General features: G+C 36.3%; 1 protein-coding gene across 4 annotated transcripts in view; it reads right to left on the reverse strand.

Annotated features, from left to right (window-relative positions):
* Nucleotides 1–25,992, reverse strand: part of LCLAT1 (lysocardiolipin acyltransferase 1) — a 183,304-nt gene that overhangs the window by 110,057 nt on the left and 47,255 nt on the right. For all 4 annotated transcript variants that reach the window (XM_069494230.1, XM_069494229.1, XM_069494228.1 and 1 more), the window contains one exon: nt 4,271–4,439. In XM_069494230.1, coding sequence (XP_069350331.1) covers nt 4,271–4,435 — 165 coding nt within the window. In that variant the 5' untranslated portion in view covers nt 4,436–4,439. The remainder of the gene's footprint in view (nt 1–4,270; nt 4,440–25,992) is intronic.

The following is a 25,992-nucleotide window of genomic DNA, read 5'->3' on the forward strand; positions in this document are numbered from 1 at the left end:
TCCCTTTTATAGAGATCAAGAAACAGAATTTTAGGGAGGCTAAGTAGCTTAGCCAAGTTCAAATGACTAGAAAGTGGTAAGGCCAACGGTGAAACCAAATGTCTACCTCCAATGCCTGTGCCAATAAGCACTCTGTTTATACTCTCTCTCTAAAGAAATTAAATTGAGATGGCTAACCAGAGAAACCAGCTGCCAGAGTGTCTCAATAAGGAAAAGTTTTAGATGAAAGAGAAAAAACAAACAAACAGAGATCGGGTGTAATTCTGAGGGAAAAGTGCCAGAACCTACAAGAAGCAGCAAGTTATGGGCAGAGATCAACCCCCGAGAGGCTTAGAGTCCAGCGAAAAGGGTAGGTAGAATGGTTTGTTTCTCTCATCCTCACTTCTCTGAAAGTCAGCAGTCTCCCGAGCTGCCAAAGAGACTTTCTACCTCCATGACCCCAAAAGCTGCTGCCACCAGTAAATTGAGAGCTTCTTGTGGACAAAGCACCAAGCTCCCAGCCCCCCTGGGGGGCACTTCCCATTACCATAGACCTGAACCAAGAGGGCAGGCACCATACTGCCTCTCTACCCACCGTGTGCCCCTGTCCTCCCCAGGGGGGCTTCAGCCCCTCAGTTTATATCTTGCTCATTTCCACACAAACATTTCCCAACTCTGGCCCACACTGCAGGAGCCAGAGTCCAGTGGGTACCAGAGAATCTGTGTGACCCCAGAGCCTGGACATTCTGGGCGGGCTCCCTTTTGTAGACAGGGACAGAGATGACCAGAGTGCTAGCTTTTCTCCATCCAGACTCTTTTTAATCCCCTTCCCCTCCCCTACCCATGGCTGCCAAGACAGACAACTAGGCCACCACACTGAGGCTTCCACAGAGATTGAGGCTCAAATCTTTCCTCTTAAAGTCCTGCAGTGGACTAAGGGGTGCTCAGACTGTGAGCTCCCTGCTCACCGGCCCTCCCTGGTGCTGCATGCCTGGTGGCTAAATCAGAGCACCACACACCCCAAAGAAGAGGGACATCAAATCTGCTTGAGCACCCTATAGGCAACTCAGGACCAGCACGCCTCTCCCTGGCATGGTCAGGGATTGATCTTTGGGGACCCAGAGGGCAGGCTTGCAGACCAGATCCTGTACGACAGGACTCAACTGTGTTGCCTGCAGCACAGAGGGGAGGTCTGTGAACTAGTCTAGGGAGGCAAGGGAGCCTGCACAGGCAGAAATGAGAGGAGAGTGCACTGTGGGTCCCAGCTGCAGCATACTGCATTACCATACTGAAATTAGTAAGACTATCATAGCTAGGATATAAGGAAAACAATAAGATTATAAAAGATCTGAACACCACTATCAACATTCTTGGCCTAACGGGTGTTTATGGAAACCAATAACTACAAAACGCAAGAAATTATGGAATGAGTGCATAAAACAAACCTCAATAAATTTCCAAAGACTGAAATCTTATAGAATATGTTCTTTGACCACAAAGTAATTAAATTAAAAATTGTAAGGCTGGTGGCAGGTACCCCTGCCTTCCCTGATGAAAAAAAGAAGAGGCCCCTCCTACTCCTCCATACCCGTCCCAAAGCTGAAACAAAGAAATTCCTTACTCCTCGCGCCAACATCTCCTGGCCGAAGAAGCTCCCATTCCCGCAGCCCTAAGAACCTATATAAACCCACTCAGACTTCTGGGCGGGGCGGCTTCTCTAGTTCCACTCGTGGGACTGTGAGGCTCGCCCGGGTCCCTCTCTCGGGGACTTGTTACCCCCACCCGGGAGCTCTCCAATAAAGCCTCTTTACTTATCCCTTTCAACTTTGCTCGTCTTTCTTTCTCTGGCGCCGGCTACTTCAAAGAAACCTTACAAAAATCAATAACCATAAAATAGCTAGAAAAGCCCCAAAATATTAGAAATTAAAGAACATAATTCTAAGTAGCCCATAGATTAAAAAAGAAATCACAAGGGTAACTAGAAAATATTTGAAACTATATGATAATGAAAATACAACGTCAAAATTTGTGGGATGCAGCAAATACAATACTTAGAGGGAAATGCATATCTTTAAAGTTTATAGTAGAAAAGAAGAAATATTTAAAATTAATGACTTACATTTCTACTTTAAGAAGCTTATATTAAAAAGCAAATTAAATCCAAAGTAAAAAAAATTAAATACCAAAAATCAATAAAATAGAAAAAAATTAATAAAGCCAAAGTTAGTTCTCTGTAAAAGTTAATAGAACTGACAAACTCCTAGTAAGGCTGATCAAGAAAAAAAGAGAAAGAATATCAGTAACAGAAATGAATAAGGGGATACAATCACAGATGCCACAGACATTAAGAGAATAATACAATGGAATATTACTAGTAAATTTATGCCAAAAGCTTGGTAACTAAGAAAAAAAAAGAACAAATGGACAAATTCCTCGAAATACATGCCTGACCAAAATTGACAAAATATAAAGTAGAAAATTTGATTAGGCCAATTTTCTATTAAAGAAAGTAAATTCATCATTAAAATTCTTTCTACAAAGAAAACTCTACATTTAGATGGCTTAACTGGTGAAATCTATGTAATGTAAGGAAAAACCCAATCTTATACAAACTCTTTCAAAAAACAGAAGAGGAGGAAACACTGCACAGCTCATTTTATGAAATCAGCAAAATACTGATCCCAAGGCTATAGTATGACCTTGAAATGTCTTTATCTACTCATCTAGCAAATATTATTATGTACCTTGTTCCAGTATTTCAGCATCCTATGCTTTTGGCTTCTCTACCAAAAGAGAAGGCTTTCTATAACTATTTCTTCCCAAACTTTCCTCTTCCACTGTTAGGGAAATCTACTACTGATATTGATTTTACTAGTAGTTTTAAATTTCTCAAGTCAGGCATTCTCTAGCTTGAAAGAACTCCATACTTTCTTGTCTTGAAACACTCATCAGGTACCACTGAACTTCCCAACACTGGCAGCTGTTAAGGCTCCATTTGACTCTTAACCAATCCTTAAGGTTTTCCTATCATATAAGGCCCTACCACCAGACAAACTGGATTTAATCTCAGCTCTGCTTAAATAATTTGCTTACATGCATGACCTTGAGCAATTTGTTTAATTTCTCAAAGTTTGTATTTACTTTTCTGTAAAGTGGGGATAATGGTGTCACTTAAAATGAAGCCCTCCTCCTAACTAGCACAATATCTACCACTTACATGATAAACAGCTATTAGCCTCATCACCCCTGGGTTTTACTTTGATTTATCAAATATTTCCCAACCAACCTTCAACCAAGGAAGGGGTCAGCAGCATTAGCTTGGTACTTTCCTCTCTATAAGCATAACATGGCAGGCAGTCTGCCTACAGCCTGGGGGGAAACTGGTAAGTCAATTTTTAAAAAACAGGTAAAGATGATGATATTCCCTTTCTTGTTTTCCTTTTCAGGTATTATACTCATCACCTCTTTACCATGACAGATCAATAAGCCCAGTAACATTAAGTTCTAGCTGTTGCTCAGGAAAAATAAGTAACAGAACACTCTCAGGAAATATAACCTGAATATTCAAGGTAAAGGCAGCTACACACACCTCACTCAATTTTTGGAGAAGGCCTTGCTGATTACAACAGGAAGGTTGAAGCCACTTCCCAGTCTCAGAGGAGGAAGGAGTGTAGACTGGAATTCTATAGGAAGTCATCAGCTCAATATCAAAGGGATGTGCTCAGAGCAGGGTGCACTGACCTTACAGAGAATCCCTGGGTATTCCAAGACTCTACTGCACATTTTGTATGCACTTTGACCTTAACGGATGTTAGCAACCTAATCTGACATGAATTCTGTGTTTCCTGGAAAGTGAATCAATCACATCAATATCACAAATTTAAAAATAATTATTATATGAATCTTAATTTTTGTCATTGTTCCTGGGGAAAAAAAGAAATGAAAAATAAAATTAATGACATAAAATTCTTCAATCTGTACCTTTAACATTTGTGCATTTTACTATATGTAAAGTATACCTCAATGATGGAAAGTAAAAAAGAAAATTCATGAAGAATATGAAAGAAACTTTTAATTTTGAATATGGCTCTTAATTAGGTATTTTATTTCAAGGACATGAATTATTTTTATTTCTCTCTAGTTTTCATATTTCCCCTCCTTTGAAGTCTAATATGCCTCTTATATATCATAAAAGGCTTGTGGTTCTTCTATAACCCAAATCTGACTTTAACAAAATCAGTGGGTTGGGTTACTCTGGTACAAGCAGAGTCTCCTCTGGTGTATAACTTACCACAGGCAGCGTGAGCCAGGTTGCCACGAGGCGGTTGTTGATCCAGCGATACCAAGTCGGGTTTATAAACATCAAAGGTAAAAAGGGACTCAGCATGAAAATGCTTCCAAAAAAGCTTCCACAAAACAGAGTGAATATAAAGTAAATCCCTTTCCATGACACCATGATTCTGAAAGATATATTTAAAAAAAAAAAAAGGTTGTATTTTGTTACTATACATTTAACTGCTCAAATTCAATTTCAGAATGATGCATATAATAATCTTTAGCTGCAGGGCCATAAAAAAGGCTCTGATAAACAATATATTAATAAAAGCCCAAATTTCATAGAAGTGACCCCCTTACATGTACTACAGGTCTAACAAGTTGCTAGCACATTAAGAAACTGATACTCTCAACAGAGTAAATGTTTGACCTACAAAAAAAATGCTGCCTAATTTAAGAAACCTTTGTTTTTTAGCAGGTTATTAGTATTTAACATAAAATCAGATATTTTATTTTCCAGATGTTATCTAACACAAAATCTTAAAATGTCCCAGAGTTTTTTTTCTACCCAGAAGTAGACATAATAGACTAAGAATTGCAGAACACTTCCTAAGGGTGAGTATAGTAGTTTCATTTTATCTGAGGGGGATATGTTCCAAGACCCCAACAGATGGCTGAAACCTTGGATAGTATCAAACCCTATACATACTATGTTTTTTTACAATATATGCATACCCATGATAAAGTTTAACTTATAAATTAGGCACAGTAAGAGATTAACAACAGTGTTATTATTAATAAAGTATTAAGTAAAATAAGGGTTACTTGAACACAAGCACGGCCCTACTGTGACAATCAGTCTGATTACTGAGACAGCTACTAAGTAACTAAGAGGGGACAGAGAGACAGCATGGATACTTCGGACAAAGAGATGATTCAGAGATGATTCACATCCCAGGCAGGACCGAGAGAAATGGTGTGAAATTTCTTCATGCTACTCAAAACAGTGTACAATTTAAAACTTATCAGTTGTTTTTCTAAAATTTTCATTTAATATCTTCAGACCAAGGTTGATCCCAGGTAACTGAAACCTAGGATAAGGGGCTACTACTGTACCTAAAAGCAGTGGCAATTAAACAGAGTACACTAATTTTTTTTTTAAATCTAGAAATATTAATTTTCTACATTAGAATCTAAAAATAACATCTTAGGCACTTGTTCTCAAACTGGCTCTTTATGAGCTGAAGGGTTAAGTAGAAGTCAGACTCCTCATTGACTTTACTAAACTATTTGCCAAAGGATTATTTGGGGGATGGGGGGAGGAACTCTTCAAAACCAAAACATAATAGTGATCTTTTAAAATAAAGTTGGAAACATGGTCTAACAGGAATAATCATATATTTGATTTTACAACTTAAACCTTATTAGAGCAAAAATACCTTTGCCTTGGGATGATAAAATCGTTAGAAACATTAAAACTACGAAAACGATAATGGCCTTTAAATTTATATATTTAAAAAAGGTATTCCAGAGATCAAGACCTCTGAATATTTAAAAGGAACACAACAGGAAGCCAAAATAAAATTTCAAATGTCATGATGCATTTTAAAAATGTCAAACAACAGGCCGGGCGCGGTGGCTCACGCCTGTAATCCTAGCACTCTGGGAGGCCGAGGTGGGCGGATCGTTTGAGCTCAGGAGTTCGAGACCAGCCTGAGCAAGAGCGAGACCCCATCTCTACTAAAAATAGAAAGAAATTATATGGACAGCTAAAAATATATATAGAAAAAATTAGCCGGGCATGGTGGTGCATGCCTGTAGTCCCAGCTACTCGGGAGGCTGAGACAGGAGGATCCCTTGAGCTCAGGAGGTTGAGGTTGCTGTGAGCTAGGCTGACGCCACGGCACTCTAGCCTGGGCAACAGAGTGAGACTCTGTCTCAAAAAAAAAAAAAAAAAAAAAATGTCAAACAACAAAACAAGTCAAATCCCTTACCAACCACAGAATCAAATTTATCTGGGTACTAAGTACATTTTTAAATCTCTACCAATATTTGACTATGTATATTTTTAAATCTTTACCAGTACTTGACTTTGTGTACAAAACCCCCTTCAAAGTGCAAACAGAAAAAATGTATACTAAGAATTTGGCTTTTTGCTAAATTCTAGATCTGAACTTCTAAGAAGTGGAGTGAGAGAGCAACGGTGGAGAGAAAGACCACTGGAAAGCAGAAAGACCACTGGAAAGCAGAAAGCCAAACAATCCCCAGCGCTCACACAGGGCTGCCCACACATCCTCAACTTCTCTTTCTCTGAGGCTCAGGCCCTCCTCTTTGCATTAAAAGACACTATAGACAGCCTCTCCCCGGTCTTTAACTTAAAGCTTTCCTTAACGGGGGGGGGGGGGGGGGGGGGGAACCTACAAACTTCTAAATTCAGTGGTTCTCAACCTCTACTTCCTTTTATTCCTGCCTCCCAAATCCGGCAATGCTGCTACTCTATTTGAACACCTTATTTGCCATTTAGAACTCATTCCTAAATCCCCCACAGAGCTATACTTCCCATTATATCCATATATAACTGCTTCCCCCATCAAAGGCTCTGGCATGTTTCTCCCTCACCAATTTCTGATTTGATGTGATTGAAAGAAAAACAAATTATAGTTAAAGTAGCTTAGCTATCATTTAATAAAATCTTTTCACTTTACAGTAACAAGGCCGAGGCCCAGGAAAGTTAACTTGACTTTTCTAAGGGCATACAAGTTAGTAGCATCATATTTTTTCTATCATGCTATCTCCCTCCTGCTAAGGCGCTGGGAATCAGCCTTTAAACATGTATTAATATTTAAACAAAGACTTAAACAGATATAAAGGGATGTGTCACATGAATATACGGGGATTGTTCAGACCAAAACCAATCTGAAATTACTTTTCTATCCTACACCTATTCCTTCCTTAACCTTGCTCAATCATTTGTTCATTTTCAGGGATTCAATAAACATACAAAGATATCCCTACTGTGTGCTAGGCACTGTGCTAGTAATTTGGAGGTACAACAGTAAATATGACAGACATTGCCAAGCTCTCACTGATCTAATGGTCTGTACATCTCTTCCTTAGGGGCTCTTCCCCATTCTGTATCTTCTTCTAAGTCTCAAGGGACTGATGGACAAACATACTTAAGAATTATGCTAGCTATACACTTATTTTGAAGAGCTAAAATTTTAAAAATATAAAAACAAAAAACAGTTGACAATACCAAGTGCTGGCAAGGATGTGGAACAACCAGAACTTGCATACACTGCTGGTGGGAATGCAAAATGATGTGGCCACTGTGGAAAAGTTTGGCAGTTTCTTAAAATGTTAAATGTATACTTACTACATAACCCAGAAATTCCACTACTGAACATCCAGCACAAATGGAAACTTATGTTTACACAAAAACCTATACAAAATTATTTATAGCAGCATTATTCATAATTGCTAAACACTGGAAAAAACCCAAATGTTAGTAAGAGTGTGAATGGAGAAACAAACTGTAGTACAAGCCAATGTCATACTACTCAGCAATAAAGACAAACTATTGATACGTGCAACATCTTCAGTCAATCTCTCAAATGCATTATGCTGAATGGAAGAAGCCAGACTCAAAAGATAGGACACACACATTCTTTAATTAGGCAATAAAATAAAGATGTTATAATTCTAAACTGAATTTTTAATACCTCATGCAAAAATCATTCTGAATTTTGGGAAGCCTAAGTTCCTGTGAACTTAATATTTATCTTAGTATTTCCCAGTGTCTAACATAATGTGTACCACACCAAAACTTGGAGACGGGCAAGGAATGGGAGTTGCCAGCTTCTGCTGGAAGAAAGTCTGGTAAAATAACTGATCAATTAAATATCTAATCATTTAAAATAAAAAATAAAGGCCACATCATTGAAAAGTAACTACAAATACTGCAATTTAATATCATTGTTGTGTATTCTTTGTATATTACTAATAGCTTTCTTTTACAAAGACCTTTGGAGAATAAGCATAATTTAAAAATGACATACACATTTTACTGCCAAATACAGACATACAGAAATAAATTGTAGATAATCCTGAAAACTATGCATACTTCAAGTGTAACCCAACAACTTTTTCCCAAATGGCCACTTTCCTTTCAGTAAATTAATATAGTCTTCACTTACCCCACTAACTTCTTAGCTCATAATCTGATTCTGACTATGATGTTTGCCCATGATATCTAACCATCTGTGGTTCAAATGGTTCCAATACCACACAAAAGACAAAATAGAGTACATGAACCAAGACATAGCCCACCTCGACTTCTTATTCAGTTGCATATATCATTCCTGGAGTAGGACAATGTGGGAGGACACTCCCTGGGAAGGATAGATGGAATCCATTAGGGATATTTATAATTTCTTGCTAAGGAAGAAAACATATTTTACTTCATAGAATCTTCTTAGCCATTTTATTCATAAAACAAGTCAAATGTTAACAACTAGCACTGCTCTCCCAGTCTAGTGGGGAGGCTAAGAGTGAAAATAAATTACTGCAATTTACTGATACATGCCTCATTATAGTGGTATAATGAGGTATGCAACAGGTGTTAAGGGTAAATCAAAGCAGGCAAAATGAACTCTGCTAAGAGGGATTAAAGAAGGCATTAGACTCTTGGAAGACGAGTGGTTGGGAGGGAAGGGAAGAGAATATTCCAGGTAATACCATGCAGAGTCACATAAATTTGATATACCATAGCTTTTTCAGGGAGCCATAACTCATTAGATATTACTGAGGTATAGGGTATACACTGGAGGGCTGCAGGAAGCCCCTAGGGAGAAAGTACATATACCCAGGCCACGATAGCCAAGAATACCAACTTTACCATGTCAATAGGAATGGGAAAAAAACCTAAAGCATATGACTCATGTTTTAGAATAAATGTTAAAAAGAAAAGATGTATATAAACATGGACTCAATCAGTATACAAACTGGTTTTGTTAAGAGCCTTCTCTAAACTTCAAAACAGATAGTACAGGCTGGGTGTGGTGGCTCATGCCTGTAATCCTAGCACTCTGGGAGGCCAAGGTGGGAGGATTGCTTGAGCTCAGGAGTTTGAGACAAGGCTGAGCAAGAGCGAGACCCTGTCTCTACTAAAAATAGAAAGAAATTAGCCAAACAACTAAAAATAGAAAAAATTGGCCAGGCATGGTGGCGCGTGCCTGTAGTCCCACCTACCTGGGAGGCTGAGGCAGGAGGATCGCTTGAGCCCAGGAGTTTGAGGTTGCTGTGAGCTAGGCTGACGCCACGGCACTCTAGCCCAAGAAAGAGAGTGAGACTCTGTCTCAAAAAAAAAAAAAAAAAGACAGATAGTACAAGGGACTTGTTGGCAAAAATCCCAGGACTGGCAGATGCTGGCATCAGAGGTTATGTGCCAGGAGCGACTGGTGCAACTCCAACATTCAACAGCCAGATAATCATTATCACATTACGTAACCTGGCCACCTCACTTACAAAGTGAGGAAAATAGGAAAAATGCTCTCTAAGGCCTCTACTAACACTGAAATTCTAAATATAGGCTACCTTTTGATCACCTAATATTTGTAAGGCACTTTACAGAGGACCCTTGGTATTTACGTATTTAATACCTAGAGATTCAACTATTCATGAATGACCCAAAGGTAATCTATAATTTTGTTGAAACTCAAAATTTGCATTGTGAACACTACAAGGCTAATATCAAAAAACAAATCATTTAGGTAGTAATGACTCTGGCCAACTGTCCCGTATGCTAATCTCAAAGGGCCTCTATTCTGTTCTACTTACTTCATATGCACTTCTTGGGGGCAGTTACATGTTACTGTAAATTTGAGGTTTCAAAAGGACCTTGTTATATCCCTTGATGATGTCAAGGGTGTCCTAAAATAGGCACTTTACATTCTCATCTAATCCAAACAAAAGCCTCAAAAGTAAGGTATTGATTATATCGGTAGTATTTACAGGTGAAGAAATGAGGGATTTGGTTCTCTTAACAAGTCTTTGACATTTTTTATACTGAGAGAAGTGAGAGAAAGAACCTATAACTAACGACATTACCAATGCAGACAGTGAAAGATTTAAAGGCTAAGAAAGTAAATAATGAATCATAAAAGTACATAATGAATTGAGCCAATTGTTTAAGCAATTGTAAATTCATTTATTCATAAGACTAGGGGTCAACAAAGTACCCATAAAACTGAACAACCACATTACACTGAAGTTATTCTTCTTTCATTCTACTCACTAACTGGAGAACTTCAGAAATTCCTCCCCCCCACCTTTTTTTTTTTTCAAAAAAGTAGGAAAATGAAAATTAACTTGTGCTGACTTTCATATGTATTTATTATATTTAAATATATTAAGTACAGTTAAATGTAGCTTATTGTATATTTATGTTTATTACAATTATAAATTAATTAATATAAATCTAAACTTGGTCCAGACTCAATACATTTTCCAATGAAAAGATCTAACACATCTTTTGTGAAATATGCTCATTAGCAATCAGCAAAATAAAAATTAAGATACAATTTCCTTCTACTCATTTTTACATTAGCAAGGCTATAGGTAGAAAGATATTTTTCTGTTTTGCTACTTAGATGTAAATTAGTACCCCCTTTCAGGTAAGTGGTAAGGCAGTATTTCTCAAAATAGAAATGTGCATATTTATATTTCAAGAACTCTATCATGCAGAAATACTCAAGGAAGTGTGAAAAGATAAGGATACAAGGTTGTTCACTGAAGTATAATTTGTAATAATTAACAATGGTCAATAAAAGCCTACCACTAAGGGAAGGAAGGATCATATTACAGTATTTTCATGTTATGGAATACCAAGCAGGCATTCAAGAGAATAAGATAACTCACAATGTCTGATATGGAATGATTTCCTTGATATGTTATTCAGTAAATAAGACCAACTACAAAACACTATGGATAGCATGATGCCACTTTTGCCTTAACAAGCCAAATTTTTAAAAGTGTATATATCTGTATCTGTATGTGTATTTGTGTGTGTGAGTATGTGTATTTCTAGGTATATAAAAAGGTCTGATTCTAATAGAGGGGTATAGTAAGCCCAAGATTACTCCACGATAAGGCTCTCTGGAGATACATATCCTCTCCTCCCTTTAATCTCCTTTCAAGTGCTTCCCCTTAACTTCACCCAACTGTAAATGAGAGAAAAGTACTACCCCACAGGTCCATCTCCTGGCGCAGACAACGAGGTAGAAAACGATGGAGAGTGAGACAGAAGGATGGCTTTGAGGTCAGGAGTTTGAGACCAGCCTGAGCAAGAGTGAGACCCTGTCTCTACAAAAAGTAGAAAAATTAGCCGGGCGTGGTGGCGTGTGCCTGTCATCCCAACTACACTGTAGGCTGAGGCAAGATGATCATTTGAGCCTAGGAGTTTGAGGTTGCAGTGAGCTATGATGATGCCACTGCACCACTGTAGCCCAGGTGACAGAATGAGACCCTGTCTGAAAAGAAAAGAAAAGAAAGGAAAAGAAGAGAAGAGAAGAGAAGAGAAGAGAAGAGAAGAGAAGAGAAGAGAAGAGAAATATCTAACATTGTTTTCTCAAAAAAGCTATTAAAACTACAGTGAAAGGAATTTTTTTTAGTCCTACACCTACAAAGGCAGGAATAACCAACAAAAAAGAACAACATTTTAAAAGCTGGAAAGCAGGAAGCCAAGTGTTGACTATCTTGGCAGACCTGAAAAGGCAAAGCATAAGCCAGCAGGGGAAAAAGTTGAGAACAAACATGCAGAATCCTCAAAAGGCCCAGGAACCAGAAGCATTAGCTACCTCTGGATGCAAATGGGGATGAATTAGAGTTTGCCAAAATAAAGAGGATTAGGTGAAAACTGAGAAGTAGATTCCTAGATCCCCTTCTCTCTCCACACCTCTGGGTTAACTGTTCCTCTACTACCCCCGCATACCTACAAGTCTATTCTCTAGAGAAGCTGAAACAGGATTTCTCGATTAGGGATGCACAGGTGAGGGCATGGTTATTGCTCTGAGGACAGTGGGATTAAGTGACCATATATACACTGAATCTTGAATGCTGAGACCTCAGACCGTCTTCCCTCACTGGGCTCTCAGATGGCAGGCAACAAGATCTTCAGACCTAGGCCAGCACTATCCAGTAGAACTTACTACAATGATGGAAACGTTCAGTAGCTGAGCTGTCCAAATGGTAGCCATTGTCTACATAGCTACTGAGCACCTGAAATGTGGCTAGTGCTGAGGAATTGAATTTCTAATTTAAGTTTATTTAAATCTAAATAGCCGTATGTGGCCAGTGCCTACAATACTGAATAGGGAAGCTCTAGGCACAAAACTGGAACATATTTCTCAGAGGAATCTAACAAGGACAGGAAGAAAGATGAAAATACAGAAATACCTGGGGATTCCCTAATAAGCAGCCCACCTAAATCACCTCCCAGTGAAACCCAAAGTTCATAAGCCTCACCTACATACAAGCTTCTAATTGGCTTTTTAAGTCACCCACTTTTATTTTGAGCAGATAAGAATATATAGTCTAACATGATAGTAGAGACTAAATTAAACAGAAAAAAGTATACTTGAAGAAAATAAACTATTCAGGGAGAAAAAAACTTCAAAGAAAACTATATTTAACATTTTCAAGAAGATAAGAAACACCATATTCAGGAAACAAGACTAACATGTTCTTGTGGTAAAATAAAATACTCAGAGAATAAAACAGCTACTGGAAATTTAAAACAGCAAAAATTAAAAACACAACAAAAGAGTATAAAGTTGAGAAAATCTCCCCAAAAAGTCAAGCAGAATATAAAGAGACGGAAAGTAGAAAGAATCTTAGAGGCCAAGACAGGAGGTTTCATATGCCAATGATACCCAATCCAAAAAGAGAGTAGAGAGACACTGAAGGACAGGAAATGAGCAACAAATAATTCAAGAAAATTTCCCAGAACTGGAGAAAATGACATTCCACATTAATAGAGCCTACTGAAAGCCAGAGTAACTCATGAAAACAGATGCTCACCAAGGCACACCACTGTAAATTACAGAACAGTGAAGACAAAGAACATTCTACAACACTTCTAGAAAGGAAAAAACAAGTCACATACAAAGGTACAAAAATTAGATTGGTTTTGGACTTCTCAACAGCAATACCAGAAGACGAAAACAGAACAATGCCTAAAAATTTCTGAAAAAAATAATTTCCAACCCATCAATCTATCAATCATATGTTAGGATGATTAGTATAAAAACACTATTATACACGCCAGGTGTCAAAGTTACTTCCCATACCACCTTTCTTTTAAGAAACTACTGGAAAATTGTCTCCACTAAAACAAAGGAGTAAACAAAGACTCCTGAAGGCAGATGATAAAGGATGACAGCCATGCATCAGACAGAGAAGACATTCAGCCCAAATCAGGGGAAGGTGACTAAAGAGAAAGACTCTCCGAAAGTTGTATCACCAAAATCCTTGCTACTGAACAAACCATCTTTTTGAGCCAAGAATAGAATGTCCAGGTGAACCTGTGTCCTGGCACAAATTCTACTCTGTATTTGGCTTCTTGACCATGTGCTAATAAAACTCTTGCTCTCCCTTCCATACCCAGTTTCCTGATCAGCTGCTGACAGTCATTTTATCTGTCATAAGTACTTTGCTCTGACCTACTCCTGAGAAATGGAGGCAGAGCATGGTGAATTTAGAAGCAGAAAATATATTCCCAGTGGACAGCCAACACCTTCAGAGTCCTGCCAGATGCCCTGACTGTGGTGAACCCTGCCTGTTTCCTAGGACTTCCGTTATGCATGAACTTGCCCACTACCTTCCCCAGAAAAGGATCTAGTCCACTCTCTAGGAAATGAAGTCAGACTATCACCCAGAGACTTTGTACCTCTAGGAGCCTTCACCTAATAATGGTGGCAGTGTTAGAGTACACTCACTACTCAATTTTTTTAAAAAACAACAAATATATATATATTATATATGTCTTTACATATTATGTATGTATTTATTTATATGTAAATAATCTCTCTCTGTATACATATATACAGGGAGAGAGAAGGGATGTGTGTGTTAGTTCAGAGATATATGCACAGGTGGTAAAATTTTAAAGAAAAGCAGGGAGATGACTAACATAAAAGGATAATAACAGTTGTGATGGGGGCACACGGTTATTTACTCACAATGTTCTATTTCTAAAGAATGGTGGCTACAAGTATGTTCACCAACAATGCTTTTTAGAATATCAATGGCTAGACTTAGAGATTTTTGCCAATCTGTGCACATACCATATACCATAAAGTCTTCTAATTACATGGTACATTAGCAACAACGAAAATGTTTTTAGTGGTCACTGCCCTTGGTGGAAACAGGGAAGGAACAGAGCTTTTACTTTTTAATTCATATACTTTCATATTACTCTAATTTTTTAAAGAATTAGCATGCATTATTTTACAATTAAAAATAATTATAAAAATTTTAAGAATAATTAATTAATCCACATTAGGATTATTTCTTTGTTACAGTCCCCAAATACTCTACCAGAAAAGGCTATCCTTGGGAGTAAGATGAAACAAATATATTTAATGAGTTGAAAATTTTTCCAAGACTACTCCAAAATAAATAAACAACATGTTGATCTTGATTCAAATGACAAAATCAAATACAAAAAAATTAAAGTATGAATACTAATGTCAATTATTGGATATATAGTGTATGCCTATATAATAGTCATTATTGCATAATGATAACTTAGCAATGAAAATAAAAATGTTTTAACAGCTAAAATAATCAGAACCTGATTACTGAGATTATTCTGCAATCTGAAGGAATTTAACTATGTTCATTATTTAAACAGTTGAAGGCAGGCCAGGCACTGTAGCTCACACTTGTAATCCTAGCACTTTGGGAGACCAAGGCCAGAGGACCATTTGTGGCCAGAAGTTTGAGATCAGCTTAGGTAACATAGCAAGACCCCATCTCTACAAAAAATTCAAAAATTAGCCAAATGTGGTGGTACACACCTGTTGTCCTAGCTACTTGGGAGGCTGAGGCAGGAGGATCACTCAGGTGCTTAAGCCCAGGAGTTTGAGGCTATAGTGAGCTATGATCAGGCCACTACACTGCAGCCTGGGTGACAGAGTAAGATCCTGTCTCTTTAAAAAAAAAAAAAATAGTTGAAAGCAGATGCTCTTTATGCACTACTTGTCTGGTAAGCTTCACAACCAGACACAAACACCCTAATTTAGTTTTTTTTTTTTTCCACAAATAAGTGAAATATTTATGAGCTGATTAATTTCTTTTAAATCCATTGATGCATGCTAATTTGCACAGCCCCATTCTGATGAACATGTCTTATCTGCATTTTCTTTTAACAGCTGTTGAAGAGTTTATACAAGTCTTTCTGTGTACCCTAAAAGGATCCATAAAATTTTTTCAGAACTTAGTAACATAAACATATCTGTATTGCCTGATGAAATGGTATGTCTTCTTTATTCCCCCAATGAGAACTGTATTTGTTTTCCTTTTAAGCCTCAAGGACAGAAGACTCATAGCTAAATTTAACATTCAACTCTAGAAACAAAGATTATGGTTATTATTATCCCTTTCTCCTTTTACAATGTTTTATTTTTATTCTTACTAGCATTATCACATGTCTTTTATTATAAACTGCTGTAAATTCTTTTAGGAAGCAGATTATTAATTAAAAATAAATAGAATGTCACCATTGGTGACCTTACTTATTTTACTACCTAAAAAAAAAAAAAATCAAGTCTTTATTAAAGCATGGTGTTGGGAAACTACTAGAAATTTTTATTTAAGAATTTATGTTAAAAATATCCTGAAGACAAAAAAAGTATGCTCCTTTAATAAGTAAATTATCAGAAGAAACAAATAACAAAAATGAGCCAAAAAGAACTCAGGACACATTTCCATATCAATTAAGCATTTATAATGCAGGCAGAAGATGCTGAAAAGATAATATATAAAGTTTACTCTGGCACTTTGACCTGTTTGGGGGTGGGGGGGGGAAGACAGATAATAACAGGAAAGGGACAAACTACACAGTTTTATTCTTCCTGAAATAGCAGAAAAGAATAATACTTTCCCAGATATAAAAAGGTCTTCCATGGTAACTGACATGTTAGTCATAAGACTTAGAAGAAATAAAACCACAGTTCACCAATTCTGACAAAACACAATAGGCCAGTAAGAGCAGAAGGAGGCCAAACTTCAGTCACAACTACCCAAAATGAAGCAGAGAAGAACTTTCAGGAAGCAACGGATTTCAGTAAACAAGCCTGTTAACTCCCTGGGGAAAGTCTGCTCTGAGAGATCTTAGAACTGGATTAAGGGTAGCTAGGATTATGTCAAAATGATATTACTTACCTCTTACATCTCTTATTTATCTCTTGAGGTTCAGTGAGAGATAAAATTATCTATCTAAATATTCACAGTTCTCTAAACCCTGATGTAATTCTTTTACTTGAAATGTATTCAAAAGTTAATACATGGAAATAAGTAGAGAGTATATACTTCATGATTCTATTTATCTAAAGTTCAAAAACAGATAAACTAACTCATAATGTTAGAAGTACGGATAATGATTATACCGGGGGAATTGTGGAGCAGGTATAGTAACTGGAAGAGGTACCAGGGAGCTTTTAAGATTTTGGTAATGCTTTGTTGTTTCTTGATTCAGGTGCTGGTTACACATGGTGTGCTTGCTTTATGAAAATTCACTGAACTGTACATTTGTGATTTATGTATTTTTCTATATGTATATTATATTTCAACAATATTTACCAAAAATGTTTATATATTAATGTAAAATAATTAAAACCAGATACTTTAGAAACAATTCAATTAGATATATACAGTTTAGAGGAAGAAAATTCAAGTGGTCAATAAACATACAAATGATCAACCTCACTATTTTTAAGAAAATGCAAATTAAAACAATAAAACTCCATTTTTCCCCTAGCAGATTGTCAAAAAAAGTCTAAATTTTGCCTTTGATATTCTATTAGGTCATTAAATATGAAATGTCTGCTTTTGAATCACAACTTTAGTTTATTATATCTCAAACAAGAGGCAGTACAATTAATCAAACTATGCGTCTAAACTATCAATACAGGTTTGTCATCTTGATGGTAGCTTGTTTATGCCAGCAGCCAAGAAGCCTGGAAAGTGAGTGGTGATGAAATCATGAAAGGTGTTTTCCACAGCTTGTTGAGAACTGAGTATTTTTCATTGCAAGAAGTGGTCCAAAGCCTGGAAGAAGTGGTAGTCAGTTAGTGTAAGGTCTGGTGAATATGGTGGATGACAGAGAGTTTCCACATCCAGCCTCTGTAGCAGCTTTGTTTGTGCAACATTTGGTCCGGCATTGTCTTACAAGAGGATTGGCCTGTCTCTATTGACCAATCTCAGCTGCTTAATCGCAACGATCCTCATCATTTCCTCCAATTGGTTGCAGTAGACATCCACTGGAATCTATTGACAAGGTTTCATGAAGTTGTAGTGGATAATACCAGTGCTGAATCACCAAATAGACACCATTAGCTTTTTTTGATGAATAATTGGTTTTGGACTATGTTTTGGCATTTCATCTTTATCCAACCATTGTGCCGAAGAATCCATTTTTCATCACACATAACAATACAGTGTCAAAATGGTTCGCCTTTATGTCATGACCACAAAGAAAGGCAAGCTTCCAGAGGATTTTGAAACCGCCCTTTACACAAATCAGTAACAGGGTACAAGGTGAGAACTGTGGTAAAGGCCTAGCTAAAAATAATGATAATAATTAGTCACTATCCCCATTTGCTTCTCCGTAATTGCCACTCCAGAGCCACACAGCTGGTAGTCATAAAGATTCCTAATTCCCCTGTAGCTGGTGTTCATAAAGATTCTTAACTTTCTCCATAGAAAACATCACCTTTTTGAAACCTAAAGGTAGTTTTTAAGATATCCTCCAGGCCCTGCATTCCAGTGCATTGGTCAATTCACGCAGACCAGCAGCCCATATCAAGAAGCTGACTCAACTGGAATTGTGACCTGAGGGACTGAAACTACACAAAAAGATGATTCCGACATCCCTATAATTTTGCCCCAATTAACAAACCTAATTGCCTAGCCCTTGCCTGCCAAATTATCCTTAAAAACTCTGTCTCCCAAATTCTCAGAGAGGCAGATTTGAGAAATTTCTCCCAACTCCCCGCTTAGCTCTATGTGGAATAAAGACTCTCTGTTGTAAAACCTGTGTATTGGCTTCTTGAGCAAGGGGCAAATGAACCTAGTTGGGCAGCAACAATTTCTCTTCTGACACTCATTTAATTCATGTGGTACCCATCTATCCAGCTTCTTTACCTTGCAGATTTGTTTCAAATGGTCCAATATTGTCGGAATAGTAACGTCAAACCTTGCTGCTAACTCATGCATAGGTTAAGATGGATTCACTTCCCCTACAGCTTTCAGCTCATCATTATCCACCTTGGTCTCAGGTCATCCACGTGGCTCATTTTCAAGATTAAAATCACCAGAACGGAACTTCTCAGACCCTTCACGTACTGTGCATTCATTAGCCACATCCTTCCCAAACACTTTGTTGATATTTCGAGCTGTCTACGCTGCATTGGTTCCATGATGGAACTCATATTCAAAAATAACATTAATTTTGTACTTATCCATGGTTTCACAAAAATTGTTCTAAAAAAATTTGAAAGATAATCAGAAGCCAAAACATGCATTTGAAAGAATGAGGATGTATCTTCACAATAAACATAAAATAAGAAGCGTCAAAGTGAAATGTCAGAGACAGCAACTGTCAACCTTAGTACTTAAGGAAATCAGACATTTCATACTTAATAACCTAATACAAATCATCTTTGGTGCTCTTGCCTTCACAGCTGAAGGGAGTATAAAGTGGTATGGCCACTTTAGAGGGCAAACTGATAAGTAGCTATTACAATTTTCAATATATGTACCATCATGAATTCCTTCTCAGTATTTACCCTTCAGAAATACTCAACTGCATGTACAAAGATGTTTCACTGCAGCATTTTCTGTAACAGAAATGCTACTGATTCCTATTTTTCCATGATCCTATAATCAAAGCAAAAAATGATTAAATGGTAAGTCAGAGATAACTCATACCTCTTAGCCAAAAGATTGTTTGCCACACTTTAAATTCAAAGTAAATTTTTAAAAAGTAAAAAATACTGAAAACATAACAAGATAAGAATGTTAAAAATACACTAAACTAAAACTACACTGACACTACCAAGGATCCTGGGCCTAACAAAGGTCACTCAAACCATCATTTAATTTACTTCGTAGTGTTTATCTCCATTCATTTGAAGTTTAAGCTCGTGTTTTGTTTTTCCCATCATGAGATACAGAGCTAGCTAGTAAAACATATAATTAAAGAACAAAGTGATCAAGGCATATAGACTATCAGAATGCAAGAAGTTTACTAAAACTAAATCCATATTATGAAATATGAGCATATATACATATAAAAGGAGCATATATATAAAAGATAAATAAAGTTCTAGCAGAAAACAGTTATTTAAAAAGTTACCAAAAACAGAATGGTCATTTCTGACTATATCCATGTCCACTTTATTCAAAAGCATACTCTTTAAAAAGAGAGAAAAAGGAAAAAGGTAAAATATCCGTCTAAATTTACCATGTTATTTTAATCATTTCATTTAAACAGAAAATAAGCACCAATTAGTCATTCCACAGTCATTAAAATCTCATACGATACTTGCACTATCAAATACTGACCAGTAGGAAGGTTGAGGGACCTGGCTTATGTTCATAGTGGCACAATCAGTTATGACAAAACTAGGCTAAGACTTCCCATCTCCTGTGACCAATTGTGTGTTCTTTCCATTAGAAAGGGATCACAGAAGGCTAAGGCAATCAACTAAAACACTGAGAACAAATTAAGGCTAAGGCAGTCAACTAAAACACTTAAGAACAAATTAAGGCTAAGGCATTCAACTAAAACACTGAGAACGAATCAAGATACAAACAAGGTCTGGGCCTTGAGGAAGGACAGAGCTCAGTCAAACTAAGATAAAATGCAAAGACTAAAGAGGCAAACCTCTTCATGTTATTTCTTATGGTATACACTGTAGAGTGATTGGTTAGTCACAAGAAAGTTTTTTCAAAGTCTCAGATTCCTGTTGGGTTTTGTTCCTTCTAAATTGTTTCAAACAATATGAATTATTAACAGCAAGATTCTTTTTAATAAAATGTCACCAATTTTTTCTGCATAAATAGCAAGTATGCTATATTTTAACAATTTCCTGTTATTATACAAGGCTTCCTTGTAAGATGTAAAAGTTAAAACCACATATAACCATACTAAGTGGAACACTACTATATGAAAGATCATTTCATAAAGAATAATTAGGATAAATCTAGTATACCTCCTGTTATTTAAGAGATTACATTCCATGTAATGACTTATTATTGGCCTCAAAACGTTAAATATAGAGTTACAATATGACCCAGCAACTCCACTCCTAAATATATATACCCAAGTGAAATGAAAACATATGTGCACACAAAAACATGTATATGAATATCCATAGTAGCACTATTCAGAGTAGTCAAAGTGGAAACAAAACAAATGTCCTGCACTTGCTGAATGGATAAACAAAAGTGGTATATCTATCAGTGGATGTTATATAACCAAAAAAAAGGAATGAAGTATTAATACATATGACAACATAGACTTTGAAAACACTATGCTAAGCAAAAGAAGCCAATCACCAAATGGCCACATAGTGTATGATTTCATTCATATGAAATGTCCAGACCAGCAAGGTATAGAAGCAGAGAGTACATTAGTGGTTCCTGAGGGCTGGGGACAGGAGGAATGGGAGGCGACTACTACTAAGGAATACAAAGTTTGTTTGTGAGATTAAAAAAATAGTTCTAAAATTAGACAGGAGGAATGGGAGGCGACTACTACTAAGGAATACAAAGTTTGTTTGCGAGATTAAAAAAATAGTTCTAAAATTAGATAGTGGTGATGAATGCACAGCTCTGTGAACAGTCTAAAAACCATTGACTTGTACACTTTAAATGGGTGAATTGTATAGTTGTAAATTATATCTCAACAACAAAAAAAATTAATTAGCTCAGAGATTACCAAGACATGAATAACTCTAACCAACTCTACACTAGGTGTCACAAATGCTGAAAGAGAAGAGAAATTATAAGGATAACTACCATCTTAGAAATTAGAAAAAAAGAACACATGTAAAAAAAAAGCCAGAGAACAAAAGGGGACCAAAGAAAGACAGAGTGAAATCACTCTGAACAGGAAAAAAGACTAGACAGAAATACATCAAAATGTGACCAACGGCTGTCCCTGCATAGTGAGACTATCTTTGATTATTTCCTCTCCCTTTCACCTTTATTTTCCAAATTGTATTCAAAGAGTATTATTTTTATAACAAAAACAAATCCCAACAACATTTGTTTCAAAGGGAAAAATTAGAAGCAAGAATTTTTTATATTAAGGGGTCAGATAAAGCCCAACACTAATACATCTATCATTGAGAGTAGGGTTAACCTGTAACAAGAAGTATGCAATTTGAATTATACAATGTTAAAGACATTGGTCCAATGTTTTTCATATATAAAAGAGTTGATACTTTTACATCAGTAATTTTTTTCTAATATAAGATTACTGGTATACACTGGAAGGCATAAAATATTACTATGGCAAGGAGGCATCTAACAAGTGATTTGACAGAACAAGAAATAAAATGCTTTCCCTTGATGTTTCATATTACAATTCTATAATAACACAAACTGCTCATATTTACAAATCTAGAGTTATGTCATTATCTTTAATAAAAGATCTTTTAAAAGTTAGCTATTAACATAAACTGAATTAAAACACTGCCATTTGTCAAATAAAACAAAGCTAACTATCATTCATAGTATTTTTTCTGTTAATACATACAAAGCAAAATGAAGAAAATATTTAAATCAGTTTTCCCCTTACAATCTATTCTTACTCAGCAAAGGGCAGTTTACCCACAGATGATTCATGGAATATATTCAAGGATTCAGTGCCCTAAAATTATATGCTAAGTTATGTATGTGTTTTTTTCTGCAAAGAGGATCTCTAACTTTTATCAGACGGGTTTGTAAGTCAAGAGTTAAAGTACTGCTGCTTTAGAAAAACAATTCAACAGCAGTCTAAAACGATCTTCTGCTAGAAACAAATTTTAGAGAAGTTCTTAATTCTCAAGAAACTATGCTGTAATTCTCAAGAAACTATAATTTTCATTCATGAAACAAGTTTATCAAGTATCTAGGGAATGAGGTAGAACCAAGGATAAATCATATATAGTCACTATTCCATAAAATAACTCTAACTTGGGAAAGTCAAAAAACCCACAAAGTACTAAAGAAAAGGTAGAAACAAGAGATTACTTATATGTATATTATATATCACAATATTATTTTATTTGTTTTAGGTTTTAATTTTTAAATATTTGAGATGTCTTATTATTTAATAACTCATAATATGAATGGAATCAATTTTTGATTCAAAGCATTTCTGACTGAATTCTATCAACCATGAAATTCTGTTTGAATGTTACAAATGTTATAAAACACTTTTTTCTGGCTCATTTTGAAAGATAATGATTGGGTTTTGGTTCATGTATACAATTATATTTTGTACAAATAACAGGGTTAATATCTGGAACATCTGCTTTGCTAGCATTATTTCTGTGACCCTTTTTTCTTCAAAACTCACAAAAATCAAAGCAAAAAACAGATGGAGAATGACCCTAGAATTTTCTCCATGTATTTTAGAGTGTTTCATGTAACATGTTCTTGCCTACAATAAATAAAAACATAGATGGAGAAATTAATATGAATGCCAATAAAAATATTTCATTTGGCAATAAAAGCGCATGAGGCCTTAAGAAAGACAATTGATACAGGATTTTTAAAAATTATTTATAGGATCTACAAATGTAATTATTTGATGGCAAAAGGAGGTAGTTTTCAGAACAGTGTAATGCAACTGTTAATATTACAGGAGACATCTCTAAAAAATTTGATCAATTTAAAAACCACGTTGCCTATACAATCATATAGTACAGAAATTCTGAGTTCAAAGAAGCTTTAGAGATAATTTAGTCCACTGGTTTGCAAACCGTTTTAGCCATGAAACCCTTTATTCAAAAATCCTACCAAGAAATCTCTTACATAAAACAAATCAAAACAGGGCTGCTCTAATTCAGTTTCCCCTTACCCCCAGTCTCCACTCCTCACCTCTGCCTAGACTCTCCTCCCTGGGGGTGTTAAAGAAAATCATTTGAAACCAGTGGCCCAGGCAAACTCTTCATATCCCAGATGAAACAACACAGATCAAGAGTCACTCTTTTGCTTTTCCTTACTGCAAAAAGAATTTCTTATCTAGACTGCCTAGTAGTTTGTTTATTCCTCACAAAGTTAGTCACAAACCTAATTTTAGTGATACAAGGGGACTTAGGGCAGGTCAGGACTTCCCACTCTTAATCTGGTCTCTCTCTAGTCTATTCTGCATCTATTAAAATCGATTGCATTACAATGAGCCTTTTTTCAGAAACCATTAAAAGACATGAGGGGAAGACAAATACTGTATAATGAAGTACTTTACATACAATATTCCAATTCTCACAACTCTGCAAGGTAAGTAACATTCTACAGTTGAAGAAAGTGAGCTCAGAAACATTCAAACATGCCCAGACCATATAACTGGCAAGGAGCAGAGCCAGGATTTAAACCCACATCCATTTGACTTCAAAGCCTGTGCTCTTTCCAATAAACGACTTTACATTTGTGTAGCACAAATTTCAGGCTATGAAAGAAAGGAGGAATCCATGGTGCAGGCAGAGAAAAACAGCCATATATTCTCCAAAATAGTATCAGAGTGACAGGTATCTACTAACATAGGCACCCTAAGTTATTAGCATCACTGAAAGGGGGTAGTAAAGAGTATGGCAGATGATGCATTTAAAAAAGGAAAAACAAATTAACCTTAAGACAAACAAAGCAAAGCTCAGTTTTAATTAATGAGGCCTACCAGAGGAAGGGAAAGAAAGTTTAATAGACACATACTTGGGGAATCAACAATGAGAAATGGAATCATGGCATGTATGTGAAAACATGAAATCCAAAAATTAAAAAATTACAGTCAGAGGCTGCTACAAATGAGTAAATTATTCAAAATAAAAATTATTTACAAAACACTAAAGTGTCTTTCAGATATTTAACAAACAAGACAAAAATATTATTAATACAAAGTCTACCATTTTAAATAAAATTTCAACTTATCTCTAAAAGATCATTACCCTTGATTAGCTGGAATCTTGACGAAAAAGAATTCAGTGTATAGGCTCTAAAGTCAAAAATATAAAATTAAGCTACTACAAAATTCTACATAACTGATAAACTACAGATTGAGACCGGAGGACAAATTGAGACTGCAGGATAAACACAGGGCATCTTCCCTAAGTGTCAATTTTACTATATTTTGGAAATAATACTTTTGCCTTCAAACACAAGCACAAAGAGATTATAAAATTCTCATGAAATGTACAATCTAGCAGGAGAATCAAATTCTGAAATAAGTAAATAGTAATACTGTATTAATAAATAAAGGCTATGGAAGTGTATAACATGAGCTGTGTGCTCTTCTAGGAAGGCCAGACAGGGCTCCCTGGACTAATGCAGTGGAGCTAAAACAGAAGTGCTGTTTTGCTTTCGGCTTTTTGTGGGTATTGCTGGGGCTGAGTAGGTGGAGACAAAGGCTGGAGAGAGAGGATAGTATGGGTGGCATCTGGCACCCCTGGTGCAGGTAGGTGGTTTGTCAGGTTCAAGGAACTGAACTGAGATTCAGATTAGAGTTTTAACAATAATAATATACCATCTGCAGAGTATTAAAATAGGACCACATTCTCTTCATAACCCTGGAGAAGGATGCTTGGCTTTTAGTTAACACTAATCCACTGCATTTACATATCACACATAACATACAGTTTACAAATCATTTTATACTCTCATGTGGCCCTTGTGTAAGGTAGAAATTTTACAGATGAAGAAATCAGTTTGTGCCCAAGGCCATAAAGCCAGAAAATGGAAGCCCTGGAGGTATCCTTGAACCTACCAGATGTCCTCCGGAGTTACTATACACAAGCCTGCACACCGACCACCTACACATTACCCAGAAGAAAGACTCCAACAAACTCCACTGAGAGGCTACTCCCTGCCAGGGGCACAGTCAGGGGTTAAAGGTACAGTGTGTTGGCACCCTCCCATAGGCTTCCCTTGGCCAACAAACTTGAAAAGAATTGGCCCCAATATATTACATGATCTGTATCTCTACAGCAAATAACAAGTCAATGAAAAATGTTTTCACAGAAATTTTTTGAAAACCAAGAAGCACAGAAGTTTTATACCTATCGAATATTTAGGATAGTGCCCCAGGATTCAAGCTCTACTAATAACCACACCTGTATAATCCAGAAAAGTTAATACCAATCCCCATACAACACCCCCTCCTCTGCCCTTTCACTTCCACCTTTACTTTCTTTACCTATGAAATGAGATTTGGTCTAGATTATTGGTCCTCAATGAAACATCACTACATCCTAA

The sequence above is a fragment of the Eulemur rufifrons genome, chromosome 19 (assembly GCF_041146395.1).
Source record: "Eulemur rufifrons isolate Redbay chromosome 19, OSU_ERuf_1, whole genome shotgun sequence".
NCBI classification, from domain to species: Eukaryota; Metazoa; Chordata; class Mammalia; order Primates; family Lemuridae; genus Eulemur; species Eulemur rufifrons.